This window comes from Malurus melanocephalus, unplaced genomic scaffold, assembly GCF_030028575.1.
Source record: "Malurus melanocephalus ecotype Western Australia unplaced genomic scaffold, MMel_1.1 scaffold_140, whole genome shotgun sequence".
NCBI classification, from domain to species: Eukaryota; Metazoa; Chordata; class Aves; order Passeriformes; family Maluridae; genus Malurus; species Malurus melanocephalus.
The window spans coordinates 1805336-1828969 of NW_026623372.1; the positions used below are offsets into that span (position 1 = coordinate 1805336).

Sequence of the window (23634 nt, forward strand, 5' to 3'; positions counted from 1 at the left end):
TTTTTTTTTTTTTTTCCTGCTAAGGTTAGTTAATATTTTAAGAAGCAGCATAACAGGAAACTGAGCTACTGCTCTACAAGATTTTTTTTTTTTTTTTTCCTGCTAAGGTTAGTTAATATTTTAAGAAGCAGCATAACAGGAAACTGAGCTACTGCTCTACAAGATTGATGTGAAGCTCTTTGTGTACAAACGTCAGTAGTAACTGAGATAAGGGAGAGCTGCTGATGGTACAGCAAGAAACAGATGCAGCTTTTCTAAGGTTCCACCAGAGATTTTCACTCCTCTCTTCCCACTGACTCCTGGCAATTGGCTTCATGACACTTTTCAGCACACCAACAGCACTGTTCCCTGCTGGGRAAGGTCATTTACCAAGCCTGGCTCATTTAGCTACTGCTGCCAACATCTGAGCCCCATGCTCCACAGTCCAAAGGAARGATGTCCCATGTGCCTGAGGAGGGAATAAATGGAGAATATGGTCATCTATCCCGGCCCCATGGATGGAGTGAGTGCTCCTGTATCAGAGGAGACACAGCAATATTGATGTGACTGCCATCCTCCTCAGGTTGGCAAACACCAGTATAACACCATTGAATCCAGCCTTCTCCAATTCCTCTATTTYTAGACACAAAAGAAGTTTCAGTTATCACAAGAACAATGTATATTATCCATACTATGGAGAAGAAACAGATACTTTAGAGGGGTTTGCTCCAGGTCACAGAGGAGGTAAGTGCTGTGGCAAGGACTACCGGGAACATTTTTAATACCAAAGGAATTTATAGTGTTTCTGAGCCTACCAAGCCTTAAAAAAAATTTAGACACTGAAATTCTATTTATTTCTCTTGTCTGGAAGTGCCCCTGAGACTAACTCATCTGATAATCTATAATGAAAGTCCTGAGCACTGATGCTTCAAGTCCATGGTGTTAGAACAGTCTGCCTTGGCTGTCTGGGTCTTTTGTCCGTGCTTCAATGTAGCTTCACACATCTTGAAGCTCACATCTCCAGTAAAAACTTTGAGAAAGAATGTATTTCATGGATTTATTTTGGTTTGAACATGGCTTTTGTCTTACATAAAGATAAACAATGATTAATTTTGTAAATGGTTCACATTTATCCAGAATTCCTGAGAGCAACCAAATAACTTTTGAGCACAGTGCTATTCACTGGATTGTTTGAGAGCTGCCTGAATTCACAGTAGTGTTATCATAATCATTTTAAGGACACTGCAATTTTATTGCATTGGGCTGCACTTTCGTTTTTCCATGCTTGTTTCCTCAAAGGCTTTATTAGCCATAAAACCTTTTTAAGCTTACTTCTGTTTTGACAGCTYAGCAAATTCCCACTTTCTGTAATTTTTTCCCTCTTTCCCCACCACCAGTAAGTGTGAATTTAAACCTCTTAATACAGAGAGATTCAAGTCCAGACCAATTTGTAACACAAATGACACTCGCTAAAAATCAATGRCAGTGGTTGGGCTATGAAGGTCATAGGAGATAACAGCATCCTGGAAAGAGGAGAGAGAGAGAGAAGTTGAGAAGGATCAACTCTCTGGAGTTATAATCAGAGTGTGACACCGTGCCAGCCTGTACTTGCATTACTTCAAACATTCAGTACCTCCAGCTGTGTTAATAGTAACAAATTCATACAGATGCTTTGTCGCCTGCAGAAGCACAGAAATAATGACAATAATCTGTGCCGTGATTGTGTTGCCCTCCCTTCTGAGGCTGAAATGGACCCCACCAAAGTGCTCCCTAATGCATTTTAAGCTGAATGCTGGAAGCAGCTAAGGAGTTCTCTTGTCATGCATCCTGAATCTCTGATGCAAAAAGAGCCCTGAAAATGCAAACCTGTTCTTTCGTATCAAATTACTTCTTCATAGAAGTAATTAATAAATGAATTTGAGGACAAACACATTTTAATGCACTTCTGACTTTTCATTCCTTCTCTTCCTTCACATCTTCCATCTTYCTTCAAGGCAGCATAAAGCCCAGAACAATTTATACTGCAAAATGACAAAGAATACTCAACAATGCATTGTTCAAAGAAAGGAGTTGAAGAAAGTTAAATAATAGTTGATAAAAGGCCTGGAGCACCTTCCCTATGAAGACAGGCTGAGGAAGCTGGGATTGTTCAGCCTGGAGCATTCCAGAGTCTGCAGGGGTCTACAGGAAAATCAGAAAGGGGCTCCAACAGGAACTACAGAGACAGGACAAGGGGGAATGGCTTCAAACTGAAAGAGAAATTGGATTTTTGGAGGAGATTTTTTACAGTGAGGGTGCTGAGACTCTGGCATAGGTTGCCCAGAGAAGTTATGYTCAAATTCATTCTGTGTGTAGTGAATTAGATCCCACTGTTTTTCTCCTTATGAAATGACTTCATTTTACCTTTTAGTGGTCAAGCATTTACATTTTGTACACACATTATGTGAGCTAAGAAATTTTAAAAAATAATCAGGCATGAAAATTAAATGATGGCATTTTGTATCTGAGCTTCCCAGGACTGGGCAGAATAGTACTGATAGTAGAAAAACTACTGTCAGATAATAGACTGCATTATGATTCAGTATGCTGYATTCCCAGGAATCCTGATCTTTGGCTTTCTTGTTCTCACTCATTTCAAAAGTTTAAAATTCATTACTGTTTCATAATGACCTGAATGGTAATTACCCAAAAAGCACTGTGATATCCTAGAAGTACTGACCATATGGTATTGTGAGATCTTGCAGCATCTCAGGGTTTCAACGACTCCCACTCTTTATAAAAACAAAACACAGCCCCAGCCCCATCCTCAGTTAATGGGCAGTGGTAATTGCATTTCTACAGCCTGGAGTCAGCACAGTGACCTGAACCTGCTCACTGAGGGCTAGTGGAGTACCTGCAGCAGCTGCTGTTCCAGAGACCTGGCACGTGAGACCCAAACATGGGATGGTAAAGCAGCACAGAGATGGGAAAAGGGGAGAGTCTGGGAATACCTGGTCTGGGAAAACGGTGCCACTCCTGTTCAGCTAAGTGGAGAAACACAGACCTGAGGGAGTCCTTGTGGTGCTGCTGGGGACTCCAGGCACACTCCCAGAATTGCCCATTGCATCCTTGCCATTACTATCACTAGTACAGCAGATTGGCCGGTACCAGCTACATCAATCAGAAAATTTCCTCTAGAGGGAAAGATGTAGAGCTGGTCCCAAAATAAAGAAGAGGAAAACATCAGTGAAAGCAAAGCCCTTCGAGGAGGGGAAGATGGACACTGGGAAGGACATTTGTAAAGTGATCTACATCAGCAGGTGAGAATCATGTCCTGTCACAACATATTTCATCAGATTTTGAAAGCATAAAAGCTGAGGGCAGCTGAAGTAGAACATTATCATATTATCTCTGCACATATAACAGATAATGAAAATATACAAAGCTGAACACTTGCATTAAAAAAAGTAGAACATTATCATATTATCTCTGCACATATAACAGATAATGAAAATATACAAAGCTGAATACTTGCATAAAAAAAAAAAGTCAGTATTTATTGCTCTCTGTGACACATTAACTACTGCTTTTCTGTTATTTTCTTGTGGATGAATAGGAAGCATGGAGTATCATTTTCCTATGGGAATATATAATATCAAAATTGAGGCAGTGAAGCAGTAATACAGGGGATATCATATCTGTCACTTTCTAAGTATCACAAGAAAACTGGAGAATTATAGACGGAAAGAAGATTTTATGTCTGGAAAACTCTAGGGATCGTGAATAATCATGTGTGAAGAGCTGGCAACAGAAAATTCTAGAGTTATGTCTCTCTACAAGTTCTGGCGCTGAGACACAAAGACCAAACAGTGTCTACTGGATAATTTCCCAGGTAAGGATTTTCTATGCATTTTATTCAGGTAGAGAGTCAAGCTATGTTGTCAGAAACTTTGGCTTTAAAATTGGACTTTTATGGAACTTATTTTTACAACGGAATAGTTTACAAGGGAAGTGAAAAAGGGAGAGACAAAAATTCTTCATTTAACTTCTTTTTAAATGTCAGCAATGCTGTCCCTTGGTGATTTTAACAGACTTCAGTGGCAACAGATTCTCTGGTTTATGTGTGTTTATAATTTCTTTTCATTTTCAAAGTTGTAGAAATTAAGTGAAGAATATGCATAAATCTCTTTCCCCTGATACAGTGCACTTGTAGGTAGAATAATGATTTCAAAAAGGACAGTGAGATAAACAGAGGAGGTCAAATCAGTGTTTCTTTTTGGATATACATATTAAAAGACAATAATGCTCTGTTATTATTTTCTAAAAAGAACTGAAAAGCCTCATGGAATAGAAAAGCTCAACTTCTAAGAAACATCAAGATATTCTAGTAAATAAGAACAATGAAACTGATCAGCCCTGTTTCATTGCTGCAGATATTGCGAATAATTTTTTTCTATTTATTTCCAATTTAATTTTTAAACACAATTAAAATGTTTCCACCTGGCAGGGGAAAAATAATGAAGATCATAAAAATACAATTCTTTAATGAGCTGACTAGGAAAACAGAAAACTTGAGAAATAAACCAAGACTTCCATACAACCCAGCTTCAGGGTCCTAACCYGAATGCCATCCTGAGGAAAGTAATCATTATATGCAAAGCAGTATCATTTATCACATTTACAAAGGTGGAGAAATAATATCAAGCATTTGCAATTAACCCAACCCTTCAGCACGTTAAATGGGTCAGACTAATCACATTCCAGAGCAATTTTACACCATGAACACAAGATCCATTTTTTCCCAGCACCTGAGCAGAACACCAGCTACCTCCAGTGAAATGAAGAGACATGGATGCAGGATCCAACCCGGTTAACACATTGGGAACAGATTTACAGCCTTTACAATTTTACAGAGACAGTCTGGAATTGAGAGTTAACATATGACAAAATATGAACTACCCGGGAAATGCCTAATAAAAGAGTGCCAGAAGCTGGCTCACAAGCTAAGAGGGCTGCCATGAACTGCCTGTGATCTAGTATTTATATGAAAAAACTTCTAGCAGAAGCCTTCTGATAAATCATAAAACAGGACAGCTTGCTCTGCATTGGATGTCCAAGCATGGCTTCAGACAAGCATGACTTGATTTTGAAGCTTGAAAGACTGTGATAAGCAGTGAAAAGAGATGAACTTTCAAACTAGGATTTTTCTTAGTGAATTTAAATCTAGCTACTCAATCTCATATTTGAGAAGTTGCACGCCAGCTTGGCTATTTAAACTGCTGAGCATGCAGCAGCTTACATTTAGATTTACTGGAGGTGGTAAGAACTACATGTTCTGGAAAGTCAGGCTTTGGGTTTCCTCATGAGACRCTCAGGAGACTAAACACTGTGTAAATGTTTTGATTGTGGGATATAGGCCTTCATTTGAGAGCAAATACTGCCAAAAAACTGGGAGCATTGCCATGCTTTTAAACACAAAAAAGCTATCTCAAAAAACTAGAATTTCAGAATATATAGAGTCCAAAGAAAAAACTTCTCTGATTTGAGAGCCCACAGTGATGTATGAAAACTGTAACAGAGARGTATTTTATAACTATGGCAAAAGTGGAATATAAATAAAAACAACATCCTGTAGATTACCTTTTAAAAGTAAGATTACTCCAGAATTTCAGAGTTAAAATTAATAAAACAGTTCAAAGCAATTACACAGAGAAAGAAAAAAAATCTTACACAAATACTTCAGTGGTAGAACAGCAATTTTTTTGAAAGAGAAGAGAGTAAACAAAGTAAATCACCAATTTGATTGGTTTCTTAGAATAATAAAATGCTGAAGCAGCACAGTGGAGGATTTGTGGACAATTTTCTACACTGAAACTGTCAATTCATTCCAAAGCTTAGCACTGATGGATAATATGGATTGATATGGATTGCAGTGCTGCAACCATCTGAAAGGTCACTCAACAAACACAGCAGGAATGACCTATTGTTCTTGCCATCGACAATCAGACTGCCATTTTGACAAGTCTTTAAAGTACCACAAATCTTTCCTTCAAGTATTAGATGGAAATGTKTATCTTTGGTGTGTGGCACAATTAAATGCTGGCATCTTAGCATTTCATGGAGTTCCCTGCAGCAGGGTAATAAATCTCCTTGGATCACACTTGCAAAACATCAGAAGCTCATAGGGAAGTGGTCTCCACTGACAGGCCAGCTATAGCATCAAGGAGAATCACAGGATCATAGAATCATTTAGGTTGGAAATATTTCTAAGATCATTGATTCTGAACACTAACCCAGCACTGCCAAGTCCACCACTAAAACATGTCCCTAAGTGACACAGGTACACACCTTTTAAATACTSCCAGGGATAGTGACTTCCCAGGGCAGCCTGGTTCAAAGCTTGACAACCCTTTCCATTAAGATTTTCCTGACATACAATTTGAACATCCCCTGGTGCAAGCGTAGACTTTTCCCTCTGCAGAGCCTTCCTGCAGTCCAGAAGGTCAACACTCGCTCCTAACTTGGTTTCCACCTGAAAACTGACTGAGATCCCCTCATCCACATCAATAAAGATATTAAGCAGAACGGGCCCCAGAACTGACCCCTGAGCCCCCGGGCACCAGCTGGATGTGACTCCGTTCCCTACCATCCTGTGGGTCTGGACATCTAGCCAGATTTAATCCAGTGAGCAGGGCCCCAGTCCAAGCCATGAGCAAATAGCAGGAGAATGCTGTGGGAAATGGTGCCAAAGGCTTCATTAAAGTCTGTGTAGACACATCCACAGCCTTTCCCTCATCTATCTGGTAGGTCACACCGTCATGATGCAAAGTGGCTCTGTGAGCCCTCCTGCCAGCTGCCCCAGCACCCTTTGGTGGATCCTTTCAGCCACAGAAGATTATGTGTGTCTAAGAGATGTAGCAGGTTTGCTGACWGTTTCCTCTTGGATTAGGGGGGCTTTATTCTGCTCCCCGTTCCTGTTTTACAGCACTAGGGGCTGGGTACCTGGAGAACAACAGGTCTGACTATTAAAGGCTGAGGCAAAGAATGCCTTTAGTACCTCAGTCTTTTCCTCATTCTTTGYCCTATGTTTCCACCCATATCCAGTAAAGGATGGATCCTCTTTCTCTTTAGCTATCTAAAAGCATCCTGTCCACAAGTCACTGAAGTTCTAACAATCTAGTATACAAGAAAAGTAATTTTTGTTTTTCTGATATTAAAAATGGTAAARAAGCTAAAAAATCTAAGCTAAATTATATTTGTGCATATGGACTCCTCTAGAACCAAGAATCTTTGGACAAATGACCTTCTTTATCAAGTTCCATTGAATAATAACAACAGGCATAATTCAGGAAAAATCCATCAGTGGGAGAGTAGTTAAGAAAAAAAMCAGGTGGAATAAAAGAGGGAAGGATCTCCAGGATGTGAACACTGAAATTCAGAATGACTCCCATTTCCCAGAGCTCTAACAGTTCTAATCTTTACAGCATTTATAAGCCAAATGAGTCTGGATAGTCAAAGGAGATGGTGTCATTAAGATACTTTTGGGAACAAAAGGAGTATTCCAGATTGATGTGAGTTAAAAGAGCTGGGGCAAGTAGGGAAGTAGTGCTGAACTGGGGAAAAATTGTCTATYGCTTCACAAAGCATTCCCAGGCAGGAACAAAGCAGTTCAGTTAAAGGGCATTCCATCAATTCCTGGTCCRTTTCTAATGTGCAGCCACATGCACTTCAATGCAACACAGTATAGTAAAAACAAGAATGCGCCACAATCCTATGGCCTTCAATCCCATTACTAAGTTTAAGAMAAACAAAAGAATCAACACATGCTAAAGAAGTTTCTGTCTCAGTTTTTCTATGACGCTGAGCAGTGATTTGTAAACTCGTTGCAGAAATTCCCAGTTTCTCACAGGAGTCAAGATGGCTAAACAAATGTAACATTGTTCTACAGAGGGCAAAAGGATGTAAAAGTGCCTACACAGTTCTAAAATCCCAAATGTTTCTGTAATGAACTGTGTCTCATTAGGGGGCTAAAGTTGTCTTTTTGAAAGTATAGTATTAAATGTCAAATTCATTAGTGGCATGACCTGAAATCATTAGGTCTTTCTTTCTAAACTAGCTGCTTATGTGATGTTTGGATTCCTRTATGTGTTATTTTCAGATCAAAATGAAACCATGGAGAAAAAAACTGTGCTTTATTACTGTGTGTCGCTTTTTTGAAAGAATGACTCAGGCATTGATATTTAGACTACTTTCAAGTCAAATATTTAAAGATCCCATCCTAACCATAAGCACACTTACTGACATATTGGAAGGTCACTAGAACATGAGAAGATAGAGAGAGGTCTAAGCAAAAGASCTACAAATTTAATGTCTTCCGTAAGGGAGGAAAGGCAACTGTAAGAAAACGGAACTGTTTGCTTGTATTTTCATCAAAGTACTGAACAGGTTCCAAACTGTTTCAGATGTATTAAAAATCAGGCCTGTGGCATTTTCCTCTTGTACATTCATATTTCATTAGGTGCAATGACTTTATCTTTTCCCCAGTTGGAAATGCCATTCAAATTGGCTGCTGTACTTACTCTTTCACTGTCACAATATAGCCATATTCGCTCTCCTCAGAAGGCTTCACTTCAAGTTGTAAGCCTTGTCCTGGCTTTTTCTGAGGCTTTTCATAGGAGTTTCCATCCTGCATTAAAGCATTCTGAATCCAGTAGTGGGTCTGGCTCGGGTCTTTGGAGTCAGATTCACTGTTCTTTGCAGTTGTCAGCTCCCTTGAGAAAGTCTCACTTTTCACATTCTCCACRCCAGCATTTGTTTCTTCTGAGGAAGAAGAGTCAGTTTCTTCAGATTTCTTGGTTTCTGTCTTTGTAGATTCTTCAGGAACAAAGTCTTCATGTATATTTTCAGATAATGCATTCTCATTCAAGAATCTAATTAGTTTTGCGGTGTTCTCCTGTATTAAAAGAAKAATATTATTTTTAAAACAAAATACACAAAGGTTACACTCAACCAAACCTAGATATAATTTTTCAAACTCCTAACGATATGGTAGAATCTACTCATACAACTGTTGCATGGTTATTTCCTTAATTTCTACAAGCTGCTAAACTATGTAAAGAATATAATGTTTATTCAGTAATAATAAAAAAACATTAAATTTTTTTATATAAAAAATTAATTTTTTTTTATATTTTTCCAATATGTATCTGTGTGTTTAACTATTGATGAAAATAAAACTGTGTTATGAGATAATTTAATGAAAAGGAAAAAGAATAGAAATATCCATCATTATGCCTAAATTGAGCCTGAAAACATTCATAACTTTTGGGTCTCACAAGTTATAACACAGGAAAGGGAACAGATATTATATGATCCATTCTATTTCCCTTCTTCATCTCTAGAAATGGTCAAAAATTGTATGTGAGTGATCCAACAAGCTAAACCTATGAACAYAGAAAATAAAAATCTGTCTAATAAAGCAAAACAATAAGCAAATGAGCCAAAGTCAAAACAGGTGCCTAGAAAAATTCATTAATTAGTTCCATGACATAACTTTATTGCAGCCAAACATTTGGAAGGAAATGATGGCCAACGGGCACTTTGAGCTCTGTGTCACAATTAATTCCATTCAAACATCCCCTATTCAACTGTCACTAAGAAATGTATACAAGGGATCCTCTGTAAGTCTATTGTGAATACAGCATTTTATTTTCATGTGGGTGTTTAAAGCTCCTGCCACATTGTCCATGTTGTGTTTTCTTTGCTGGGTAGAAGGGCTGAAGAGATTTTACTGAAAACACAAGAGGATTTCCCATTTATRAGTCTTGCAGTGTTAGCTTTTGATGGAGTATATAGTACAAGAAGTTTAACAAGAAGTTTATAAAAATATTCCTTTGGCATTTTTCTGCTCCATGAAACTGAGAAAAAGAAAGATRAATTTGCCTCAAAAATGGCTAAACTTTGGACAGCAGTCCATAGCATATGATTCAAAGCTCATGAGGAGTATTGTACAAGTAATCTGGATTAAAATGCTAATTCGATGTTACTAGCTAGGGTAATGCCTAGAGCTTTTGAAATACCTCTGATGTTCAAGGAATTAGTGGTRATACATAAAATTGAATAGCACAACCCATGAAAATAAAAAGGAATTTTGGAACACAGCTACCCCTCTGTCCCACTCATACCTCCAGAGGGAGTAAGTTTACTCATTCACTTCTGAAAACCAGTGAGGTTAACTGAGCAAGGATTCTTATGTTCCCCAGAACTAAGAGCCAAAGGACAGGAGAAAAAAAAGTTTTTAAGAACACCTCAATATTCAAAATTTCCTGATTTGAGGAAAATTCTGAATTTGTCTGAACTTTGCAAATATATTACAAATTTTGTCTGTTTACAAATTTAAGGGAAGGTGGAAAAGAACTTGATTTTGCTTTTTTGAACATCAAAACTCATTTCAGTTAACATTCAAATATATATATATATGTATAAGCATATATTTGATATTTCAATAAAAATATATTTAATATTTCAATGCATCAACCACAACATGCCTATCTGTGATATTGAATCACAGCCACACAAACCACAGAGCAAATCTTATATTTCAGAAGTGGGAGTTTCACTTTCACTGCACAGAAACCTGATATTCTGAGATRGAACATTTATTTTGTTAAAACACTGGTACTCTACCTCTTTATCAGTCCTCTCACTGGGTTCCTGCATTCCAATGTCTGTAGGATAGGAAGAGCACAAATACAAAATTATGAAGGGCAAACATCATATATGAAACAAAGACTTCTCCTAGGCTRTTCTTCAGCAGTGGCCTTTTTATGTGATTCAAACATTGAGACATCAAAGCTGAAAGGGCACAGTAAGGAGCACTGTATAATTTGTTATTGTTATTCTAACCCCACTTCGATAGCAAATTAATGCAAGATCAATATACAGAGTACTTCAAGAGCCAATGTAATGGTGTTATTTTGTTAATTAAGTGTCAAATCATCATATCAGTTTACCAATATCTAAGGAAAAAGCCCCATACTAAAAAAAGCTTTAGCTTCCTGAATGGCACTTACAGTAAAAGGAAACATATACATTCCTCATACATATTTCGGTGGAAGAAAATGATATATTTCAATAGATATCATTCACTAGAATCATGTTACAGTTTAATGACAGTGATAATATTCAGCCACATCCTTAACCTCAGTCAAATAACTCTGGCTTTTTGGTTTATGAACTGAGTGCTCATCCTTCTCAGCATGATTCAAGGTAAATCCTCAGATTTGTTCCTTTTAATCTACAGGAAAATCTGGCAATTATAATAACCCGAATATCCCTAACTARTAAGGATTTCAGTATATCACCATGAAAACAGACAGTTAAAATATTTTTTTATGACTTAAAGCATACATTTCTGGTGTATTAATGTTATAACATTCCTAAAATAGAAAATGGATGAGCATTAACTTATGTTCCACTGTGATATTCACTCATTAATGGCAATTACTGTGTCTCCTGAATCTGCATGACCAGGAAAATATATGTGCAGACAGAAACAAAYAACCATAATAGGTCTTCTTATTCCCTAAGCAGGAAAGGGAAAGAGTGGGTTTGTACCTGTACTTGCCACACATTTTATTCTGTAAGTAATTGTGGCATGTTTAAGAATGACTGTATAACATATCTTTTTCTCCACATATTTTGAAATACATCTTGTAATATAATTATTTCCATTATCAATTTGCTTAAACATCTCATATTCAAGAATAGGAAATTGGACCACACAGCATAAAGCACTTTTTATTTCAGTTGGATAGGTAGGTTTATCTTGTTTGTGAAGCTTTAAGAAAAAGTATTCACAAACAGATTTTTTTGKTTTTTTGGTAAATAAAAACCTGCTGCAAAAAGAAAACAACAATCTGAAATTCTGCCTTTCAGGAAATACAGAAACTTTCCGTCCCATCTTCTTTAAAACCGATTTTTAAAAGTCTAACACTAATGAGAAGCTACAGAGKGAAATTAGGGTAGCTGTCTTTTGTTGTACTTAAATTCTAAAATTAATACCTGGTATATTAACACTGTTTTCCACTAATCCAGTCTGAATTTCTGCCCTTCCTTGAGCATCTCCTTTCTTCATTTGTGCTTCTGTTCTGTCTTCTTTAGTTTGTCCAGGACTTTTTTCTATTTCTTCGCGAATGTCAGCACTTTGAATTGCAGTGGCGATTGTATCAGCAATCTCATCCAGTTCTGTTGAGCTGAGATTSTCGACATTCACTTGGTGTTTCTCTAGGTCCTTCAATACATTTTTAATCAGTGTCTCTGGATCACAAAACAACAGAAGCACGTGATTTAGCTGCACACATGAAGCACAAGTGCTTATATCTTTTATTTTTTCCTAAAAGATAGCTTTCCCTTAATGGTGAGCATCTCCTTTTTAAAGGAAGGCACACACATTCATGCTGCATTTCATTTAAAAAAAAAAAACCAAACAGTATTTTTAATTGATGATAAAGTTTATGACAAAGTGAATCTGTGCCAAGACAGGGGGATGTATGCCATCACAACCCAGAAAATTCTCCTAGAGAGAGGACATGAAATTAACACTTTTTCTTTACAAGAAGAACATTGTTTCCTAGTCTGAATTGACTCAAAATACTGAAGTGTTAAAGCAGCTCAATTTTTTTTTAGCTGAAAAACAGTAAAAACAACATTACTGTTTCCTAGAGATCAGTTTCCTTTGGTGATTTGCTTCTGTAAGTAGCTATACAGAGTTCTGGAAAAAAAGGAGAATCAGATATTTTGTCTTCTAATCAAAAAGTTCCCCTTCAGTTTGAAGCAGTTGTAAATATATGTCCACTACATACATGGATATGTAAAAGATAAACCTTCTAAATGGTATTGATTTCTCTTGGAACATATATAAGTTGTCAAATAAATATTTTATAGATACAGATATAGATTATATCAATATATATGGATATAGATGATATAGATATAGATATAGATTGCTACAAATAGATATAGATAAGACTTGTTTTGGTTTGCTGGCTATGAATGTTTTACCAGTCACATTGAGAAGAAAAAACAACAAAACCAAACAGCAAAACAAGTTGGATGTGATAAAAGTTTTGAAGGTAAGGAAATTCAAGGACAATGGATATTAAAGGTGAGTCAGAAGATGGAGCCTAACAGCTCCCCAGGGAAGGCACTTTTCTGACGGCATCTATTGCATCCATAYTTCACTATCACTCTGTGGAGCTCTGCAAAACTCAGCCTCACGTCCCTTGGAGTATGAGACACTAAATTTGTGTTTGCTGCAGCACACCAAAATCAGTCATTTCCAGTCATTCTGTTCTGCTTATTCATGTTGTTAAGTAGTTTAAGAGCAGAAAACTCTTTCACATAGCGAGTATTGTGTAGGAAGAGAAAAATATGCTTTTAGATCTCTGTTGAATGTACGAATTTACATMTAAGCAGTTTGAATGCGACATCCAACCTTTTTTTCTCAGCAGTAACATTCTCCATGTTAAGCCCTGTGGTTGGACATGTTCATCATCTCTAAACARGACTTTGGGACCATGCTGTCAGCTTTCAGGCTCACATAAAAGTGAATTAAAAAGTAGGAAAACAAAGGAAAACAATGTCATAACAAGGGCAAAAAACAAGGCTTTTTTTCTTCCATAGCAAAGGAGGAAGTAGACAGAGACTAAGAAAGAAGTAAAAAGTAGTTTAAAGACTGCTGCTTCAGGAAAAAAGGCAGTGAACATCTGTGATTTTGCAGGGAGACAAGCATCAGGGACTATTTTTCACTGGGAATAAGAGGCCAAGACTTTGGACTGATTTGTCATTTTTTTGGACCCCTTGGTTTTAACTGAAGAACTCACAGCCTGCATCTCACCATCAGCTTCCCAATACCATCTCAAGGCAAAAATTTATTTCCCCTGGCCTGACYCATAATTCACCAACCAAACTAATGGCATATTCCCTTAACAAATTAGTCCATATAAAGAAAAATAACTTAAGCTGCTTAAGTAACAGGTTCACTGTGAGCCAGAGAGGGTGTTGAGACATGGGGAAATTAGTTTTTTGATGTACTTTCTTTTCAAAGTAAAAAGAAAACATCTTTCCAATAATCCATCATGATGTCATTACAAAATTATACTAATTTAGTTATAAAATTCAGCTAAGCTTGTAAAATGTGAACTTCTGAAATTTCCTTTAAAAAAGCATACTTTTAAATACACTTAATTGCGACTAAGAGTGAAAAAAACCCCAGGTTATATCTGTGCTATCACTTCAAACTCTGACAGCCAACAAAGATTTTGGTACCATTCTGGAATAGAGTGCTTTGTACAGGAAAGCAAGTGTTCAGTAACATGAATCAAAGATGTAAACTCAATCTGTGCCAAACTCTCTRGGCCAAGATATGTGGAGGCAGCAAAATTATACTAAAGTTTGATGGAAGTTTAGCAACGTTTCAGAGAAAACTTAGAAAACTTTGATTTCATTGCACCAGTCCCCTGTTAGGAATTTAATAATAKAGTAAAAACATAGTGATCAAATGCTTTAATTTGGTAACGTAATCTACAAGAACAAATTAATCCAAACTGCAACAAAATTTTTCAATCCATTTGATCAACCTGAGTTCAAGACATTTTTTGTCAAAAAGCAGAAGAGCTACCTGGCAGATGGCCACTTGGAGAGGATGTTACACATAGCAGCAATGCAGAAAACTAAGCTGTAAGAAAAAAACAGCACTGCTGGTTTACCACAGGAGCCTTGTGTCTGCTTAGGTATCATTTCTGTTCTAATCTTTTATAGAACTATTGGACAATATCTTGACAGAAAAAGCTAAATTATTGAAGCAGAGCTAATAAARTCAGCAATGAAAAGACAGAATATATGTCAGATCCAAATCAAAACTAAAACTTTACAAATAAAACATCATTTGAAGACAAATCTTAAAAGAGAATTATGTTTCAGGACATATATAATTAAAAGGGTTATATTATTGTAACACACTAGATTTTTGTTTATTTCAATTGATTCACAGACAGCTGTCAAGACCAACTGCTGAGCTGCTCAACAACWTGCAGGCAATGCAGCCTTGTCATTTCCATTCCATTTTTCCCTAACTTACTTTTCTCTGTACCTATATTCTTAGCCAAGTGTTACCTCTCCAGTCCATCTTCAAACTCAYCTTTACTATCCATAGTCAACAAAAAGTAATCTTAATCTCAAACAAATGGGACTGGGGGGAAAGGGAAAGGAATAACACCAATAACACCATTTCAAAAATGAATGGCCACAGGCCCTATTCCAGRTAATACTGACAGGCTCACTGCAGGTGCTTCTGCTTCATTAAAACCTCCATATTATATCRAGGAGCCTCCTCCTCCAGTGCTGGCATCCCTGCCCTGGTCATTGCCACCTGGGCACAGTTCACCAAACTGACTCMTAACACTGCGTTGACATGAGTGAAATGTTGGCATTACATCTACTTTTACTGAACAACTACAATGTGACTCAAACTGTCAAGGACCAAAGGCAGTAACCAAAGTCATGAGTATGAGGAATGCCATGTTTTTAGTACCCTAGCAGTGACGGCCACCAAAGTGTAACAGCCTGGTAAAATGCAGGTCTGTGTAAAGAGTTTTTCTAACTTCACAAGGCTACTGATATGATGTTAATCCTTGTCCATGCTAAATATGGATATTTACACTTCTTGTTTTGGCACTTGTCCATGTTTGCAATAATTTGTAAATTACTGGATAATGCTGATAAACAGATAAATATCATTGCATCTGTTTACAGACACCTTTGGGTAATACGATGAATTTATTAAAATCAGAAAATATTGTTGGAGAAAGACCAAAAAGCAGATGGATGCTGCAGTGGCACAGCACTTAAGCAGCACATGTATTTGAACACACATTTACCTGTGCACAGCATTTGCACTCTCCCACTGACCCCTTCTAAGCAGGCTCAGCAATGCTCAGTCATGTTTCACACAGTTGCACTGCAAACCAGATTTCTTCCTTAGCCCCATCTCTCCAACTGATGAGTGCAAACTGCCTTTCATAGTTACCCTGGAACCATGATGGCAKTAAAAGCCTTTCTGTTCCAGATGATGTAATTTTTAATATAAGCTCCACCAGCAGGATTCCCTAGTAGGTAACAATAGCACCTTATCAAGGGAAAACAGCTTTTTATTGTACAGCATATAAATCACGCCTCACACTCTGCTGGCACAAGTGCCAAAGCCAGCTTGCCTGACAGCCACATGGTATTATGGCATCAGTWACTTTGTCAGAAGTTCCACAGGGTGGTCTGTCTTCTTCAACCCCATCAGCCCACTGACCCCATGTTAGCTTTCCTCAGCCGCTGAGCTCCACATGCAGTGGTGATCCCAGCTTTGCAAGAAAGGACATATTAAAAAAAAATATTTTTGTTCCATAAACATGGAAGTTTGCTATTTTTTTAAGACATCTGAATTACTAATTCTGTGACCTTTTCAAAGGAACAGAGAGACATATYCTGTAATATTTAACATACAAAAAATCAGTAGACTAGAACAAACCACCTCAAACTGAGCCAAATTCTAAATACAGCTGGTGCAGAGGAGAGATTAACAATTCCAGTATTGCACAGTGACTACAAAGGCAGTACCCACGCACATCATGCTACTCCTAGAGGTAGCAGCTTCCAAATCTGATAGAAAAATAACTCCACATTTCCTTCTCTTGTATTTCTCCCTCAGGGTGCCTTGTTAGTGAATTTACCTGCCACTGTTTTTCTGCAATTCTCAGCACTAATCTGCTCAGTACCTTCTGGATTGTTCTCCCCATCCAGTGATTTTGTCTAATCCTCTACCAGACAGATAGAGAACTGAGCACCCCACGCATTTTCCAAGTTTTCTTACAGTTCTGCGGTTTACAGAGTGCAAAAGACAAACAATCTACAAGCCTACAATAATCCATAAGCACAAGAGAAAATGGAGAAAGCTTAAAAGCAGAGAGAGGTGGTGTGGTCAGCCTGGGAAATCTGAATTTAAACCACCATCATTCCAATGGACAGCAATTTAAGCAATGAATATGCTGGGGGTTTGTCCTCATCACTTTCTTGTGAGTTTGTTAAGTGGCTCAGAACTACAAAGGAAACCATATTATTTCCTACTCAAACAATTCATAATGTCTTGCCTATGCAATAAGCAAATGCAGGCAGAAGTTCCTACAGGGCATATTATGTATGAGAAGTCAAAGTAGTACAACCCAATGAATTGTGAAACATGTTATTCCCTGTAAGTGTTAAGCATTTTTTTCCCAGTTGGCTCCTACCAGGAAAGGTGAAGTGGAACAGCTGGAGGATAATGAAACCAGCATGTGCCTAGTTTGTTTTGAGTCTAGCAACAAAATTGTCTAACCTGTGCAAGAGACTTACAGTGCCACCTGGATTTGATTTTACATTATAGTTCATTCCTTGAAACCTATTATCTCTGGGCACCATACCAAGAATGCTTTCACTTCTGAGCATCCTTTAGATTGCAAGCATTATCTTTCCTCTGCTGCTTTCCTCTCATCTGACATTTCCGTGTGTTTGTGTGTGTTCTGGTTTTGGGGGATTTAAAAAAAAAAAAAAAAACCAACAAAACAAATCAAAGAGCACCACACTTTATGGATGATAATAACTACAAGAGCGATCCAAAGGAACCCTCTTACATATCAACGAAATCCACTGGGATAGTGGTGACTGCAGTGTAACAGATACAAATGCTTGACAGTGGCTGAGGATCAATTATTTCATTTTTCAGGCATTGTAAACCATTGGAATACCATAGATAATGAGATTAATTTGAAGAAACAACAAAATGAATCAGAGTTATAAAGTCTACCTTATCCCCAAGACTCGTCTTACAAAGCAGTGCTCAAAGTGCCTCACAGAACGGGGATGTCACCCTTCATCTATCTTCATYTAAATATTTGTCAAACTATTGCGTACAAAAGAATGTGGGATCCAATCACTGTTAAACAGCATTATCTGAAGAGACCAAAATCCAGCAAACTGGTTCTTTGTTATAGAATGTCCAGACAAAAATAGGTGCAAACCCACCTTCTTGTCCACCTATCCATGGAACTGACAGACTCATCCCTTCTCTGTTTTCTGTGCCAGAATTTATCTCACTGTCAGTTTCTGTGCTTAACCTTGAATTTTACCCATGATCCTTGAATTTCTAGTTAAATAAAGAGATGTGGAACAATCTCTTCCTGGCATTTCTATATCATCTTTATATATAGTGTGGGATGACTGCATAAAAACAGATTTGATAGCAAAGATATACTCATAATTATGTGTTGTTTGTAAAATGCTTTGGAAATATAATAAATTACATAAATGCTATGTCTTACTAAGTGCCATATATTTCTGCACGCATATGGAAGGTGGGTTGAAGAATGTGGGTAGATGTTTGCAGGGAAAGAGTAGCTGGAATGGTGAACATTATTACTGTGTTATGGCAGATATAAATATGCCAATAGTAGGAGATACATCTAATGTCTAATTTTATTTTCTTTTTCTTAAAAATGCTCAGTAAACATGAGGGAAACTTCAGGTAAGCAAAAACAACAAGTAAATATCAACTTTACCATCCACAACACTCAGAGGGTCCTTTGGATCGTCCTGGGAAGCAGATTTATGGCCCAGCATCTCAGGGGTTGGCCGCAGCACTCCAGGCACAGGCCTTGGCTGGAGCAGCTTCTTCATCTTGAAATCTTCTGCTTTTCCCTTGGCTAAAGCGGCATCAAAAGGACTGACTCGCGTAGAGTACGACCTCTCAGCATAAAGCTGAGAGCCTTTAGTCCTGCTGAGGGGGCTTTTAGCAGTGCTCTGTGCTGACAGGTTCGGAGTGATGTACGAGTGCAGCGCGGCCATCAGGCTCTTCTGCTCCAGCCCCATTCCTGGCTCTGGTGACACATTGTCCGGCTGCCGCTGGCTCAGGGTCCTCCCAGAGAGCTCCTGGAGGGGTTTGGATATGAGGCCCAAAGGAGGTGATCGCTCTTTGGGGTTTTGCCTGCTGTAGTACCTCATAGGATCATTGTAGATGTAGCTCTAGAGAGAGCAGACGGTGGGAAAAAGGAAGGGGTCATGATTGCTTTGTAATTATTGTTGTGCCCGTAGTGCTTTACCAACCCAGAAAACAATAATTGGAGCCTGTAATGCAAATGTAGACTGCAAACCTCAAACTGTTTTCAGTATGTTTCAAAGAGGCATTACCACTTTTGTGCAAAAAACAGTTTATTAAATTACTAAAAAGCAAGAGAAAGAGATTAAAGAGGGAATAATACAACTCTCTGTTAACTATGTATGCACTATTTGTATTCAGTCAGACAAAGAAAATTTAATAAATCCATTTTCCCTTTGGTTTTGATTTAACCTGTGAGAATGACTGGTTTCCAGATTACTCACCAAAAACTAGCATGTCAAATTAGAAATGTCATTTTTAAAAGAACACCAAGTAAGTAAAGGAATTTTTTTGCATACATTAAATGCTTTATTCTATTTTAAATAAAATCTTTTTTTCCACYAAATTAAATCTCTAATCAATATATCATCTGACAGTATGAAAAAAAAGTATAAACAACCTTTTAATTGTTTTTTAATTAAATTACTATTTTCAGGAAAAAAAGACCACAGCAAATTAAACAAGAATGTGGAAAACATGTCAATCAAGATAAACCCACATTTTTATGGAAAAAGTGCTGGGGAATAAAAAGTGGAAAGGTGGGTTTGCAATACAGTTTTCTATTTTCAATTTCATATTCTCATGGACACACCAGATGGTCACTGTTTTTACTATGATTTAATTCTAGAGACATTTTTGCAATGATCACAACCTGAAGGCAGGACTTTTTGTTTTTTTAACAAACCAGTTCCCTCCTCCTAAATAATTGCAAGTTATTTTTTTGTTCACTTCTTGCTAAATACAACTTTGAACTGAGAGGCTTACTTCTAYCCAGAATCATTCCAATTAGATTCTTTGTTTATAATTCCCTCCGGACACTTTCCTGAAGTTGCATCCCACACTGTATGTGTGTTGAAGAATGGGTCCTGCTTCTCAGCTGTGCTTCCTTGGTTAAACTGTCACACAAACTACACCACAACGTGGCAAACTTAGGACAGGGACGATTTCAGCTCTCACTGCTATAAATTATAGTGAATTACTGATGTCCCTGTGCATTGATGACATAATGATTTAGGACAGGCAGAGCTGCAAAACACAGAGGGAGTGAAGAGACTATACACTCCAGAGGAGAGCAATTAAAAGAATTCTGACGGAAAAACCATTATTTATGTATTTCCTAATGTACTTTGCAAACCCAAAACAAGTAAGATTGATAAACTCCTCTGAAGAYGAAGATATTCTTTTAGATTTTATCTAGGTCTTAATTTCTGGACAATAATTTTGCTTTCCATCTGAACAATTTTATTTCTTCTGATAACAGCCAGTGGATTTTACAGTTCATACCCCTTTCTTTCCGAAAGGGTTTTTCTCCCCTTTAAGAAATTATTGAAGAGATTCATTCCATGGTTCCATATCATGATTTAAATAGATTTATATAAGCAATTTTATTAGAGACAAAAGGAATTTGGACACTTTGGTTTGTGATCCACCAACACAAAGCTTTGGATTTCTGCAGTTGGTATTTAACATAGAAATGTGCTTTGTGAAAGCCAAGAAATTGGGCTACAGTACGGAAGTGTCAAAGAATTCAGAGCTAGAGATCAAGCAGCTTTGTGTATGAAATATTTCAGCGTCCCCTGGGAACTGTATCAAACAGCAGCAGTGCAGCTCTGGTTCAGTGCTCCAGCTGCAGGGTAGGCACTGCTCTGATCAGCTCCAAGGGGGAGCCAGTTGTCAAAATGCAAGTTGAATGCTGTTTACATGCTTAATAGCAAAGCCTAAATGTGAAAAACTTACAGTTAGATGCATTTATCTCCCGATTTTAACGGGTCTTTGCCTGGGGTAATTAACTCTCTAATGACACTCACTCCAGAGTGAGGAGGAACTGCAGAGGATGGCACAGAACAGCCAGGACACCCCAAGCAGTTCACTGAGAATTCACACAAGCTGCCATCTGCCTTCTCCACTCTGGTTCTCTCTGCCTTGCTGCCTTCCAGAGGACCTTCKGGGGACAAGGGAAGGAAGAACAGGGAGCTGGGAGTGGGAGAAATGTGACAGGGGGAAGAGGACATTCCCCACTGAGTGAAATCAGCTTGGGTACCTGCACCTTAATCTGGATCTATGTCCTATATCCAGCTGGCTCTTGACTTTTAAGCTTTACTAATAAATCAAGTGTTACAGAGGAAGAARCTGCTGGACACTCTCAAAGCACTGTGAAAGATGTGGGCTGGCTTTCGATGAGCTATTTACCAAGTCCAAATACGTTTTCACATGAACAAATCAGGGATTTTCTGTTCTTGCAGACAACGAGCACACCAACAAAGAAAAGACCACCAACCYACCAAGTGACTGTACACAAACTGGATTGTGTGTGCCAGTGCTGGGCTCGGAGCTGCACCTCTGGCAGGAAGGGGCAGCCTCTCAGCAGCTTGACAGGTCACACTTYGGGCAGTAAGGGATGAAATAGTAAAAATTCTAATTAAAGTAGAGCTCAGCTGTCCTCACTCAGACAGCAGCCCATCTGATGCAGCTTACTCTGACTTAATTAAAGGGGTCTCGCAGCTGCATGGCAATCCTCCACTCGGAGGAGAGAAAAATCCCCTTCCTCACYGCCCCCATCTCAAACAAAACATCAAAAGTGTATGTGCCAACTGACACGTGCAAGGTGAAATCCAACTAAAATTGCAGCACAGATAAATAAAATTGTAAACTATCAGTTTGCCTAAGTGGCATGGAAAAAATAATCTAATTTTTATAGGAAAGTATAGAACAAAAATATCAGTTATATGTAATTTAGAATCCAGTGACAATCCAACTTGACAATCTCAAGTTATTAATAACAGTTGCAGTGCAGTGTAATTATCTTATTTGAAGTGGGTTTTGCAAGCTGAACTCCTGCACATGGACACTGTGAGTTTGATTTATGTTGAAGTTAAATGGCATTATCCATGGCTAGTGAAAAGAAGAATGTAAATTCCCATGCTGATGCCTTTGGAGAATCTTCTAACATTATGGAGAAGCAGAGGGAACTATAGAGCTGGAAATTTTTAAAAGAAAATCATTTTCTGGATTGGTTACACTAGATTTTTATGAAGTACTGCCAGTAACAGGAAAAAAAAAAACAAACCAAAAAACATCCCAAACAAATATTAAGTGAAATGCAAAAAAAATAAAGAAGAATGCCTGGTTACCATATAGGCGATTTAAAAAAAATAAAGAAGAATGCCTGGTTACCATATAGGCGATTTACACTGAGTGGGGTTGGAATATAAGCCTCTGTTACAATCAGGAACATTTCATTTTTTAATAGTTAAAATACTGTTCAATTATCTCATGTCACTGATACAAAGCCTTTGAAAGGTACTCCAAATTGCTAAAACCCTCAGTTTAAAAAAATCTTATTTCTCCTACTGCACAGGATATTCCTCTCCTTCACCACCTTTCAAATAAGCTATCTCAATAATTCACACATTATAAAAAATCCACACTCACTAACCTTTCTGAAGATGGAATTGTTAGGGCAACATCTTGTATGGTTTAGGTGTGTAACTAACTGACATTTTCTGCATGAAAGTTCACAGAAGGGCACATTAAATTACACCGTGCAGACACGCTATGCAAATGTCTATGGACTACATGTTTTATTTAAAAAAAAAAATTAAAAGAGGGATGCATGATTGGATACATCCAACACAATGCTGACGGATTTATCCTCTAAAGGGTAGATTGACTTGAATGTTTTGCCCAAGTACAGACAGAATGGAATCAAATTTATGACAAAATACTTCCTTTCTTGCAGATACATTTGCTAAATCTTCAAGCCATATAGAGCTAGCAAAAAAAAAAAAAGCCTTAGAAATGCATAATGAAGAAATCTTCTGCCCTCAATTTMATTTATCTTTTCCTGTTTGATGCATTTGCAAATATTAATCCACGTTTGCTACCACCTAAATTTGGTTGGAGCTTTTAATTCACTGTGTCTATTAGAGATATTGACATCATGGGCTCTGAAATTAGAAAATAAAACCACAACAAACACTGGAAGGCCCTTCTTTACACATGGTGAGATAAAATAACATTTTCCAAAGACTACCAAAAATGAAATTACCTCATACCTTAGCTCACTGTATGGAGTGAAAGAAGTTTAGCTTTTCCTACCAGACACAGTCTAGATGTTCTGTGACTCACATACACTCGCCTCATGCAAACTCACTACMTGGGAGATACAGGTGCTCATGGGAACCCCCAAAATAAACACCAGCACAAGTGACACTGCCTGATTGCTAAATCCAAGAGTAGACTGTGAATTTATGCCTCCCAATTTACCTTTAAACTGAGAGAAATCCATCTGACAATAAAACCTGAGCGCCAAAGGGGTGTTGGGGAGTGGACAACAGTGTGGGGATCCCTGGGATGGGGCTGAGTGAGAGGGACAGCTCAGTCCTCAGAGCATCACAGATAAAGTAGCAAATCCTATGACAACAAAGCCCTAATTCTGC

The 23634-nt window shown here is 37.8% G+C and overlaps 1 protein-coding gene across 1 annotated transcript in view; it reads right to left on the bottom strand.

The window, feature by feature from the left end:
• The window catches only part of PTPRN2 (protein tyrosine phosphatase receptor type N2), a gene marked incomplete at its 5' end in the record, with an annotated part of 414276 nt that overhangs the window by 377160 nt on the left and 13482 nt on the right, over positions 1–23634 (bottom strand). Inside the window, 4 exons of the mRNA XM_057371089.1 lie at positions 8538–8911; positions 10645–10685; positions 12022–12276; positions 18600–19062. Coding sequence (XP_057227072.1) covers positions 8538–8911; positions 10645–10685; positions 12022–12276; positions 18600–19062 — 1133 coding nt within the window. The remainder of the gene's footprint in view (positions 1–8537; positions 8912–10644; positions 10686–12021; positions 12277–18599; positions 19063–23634) is intronic.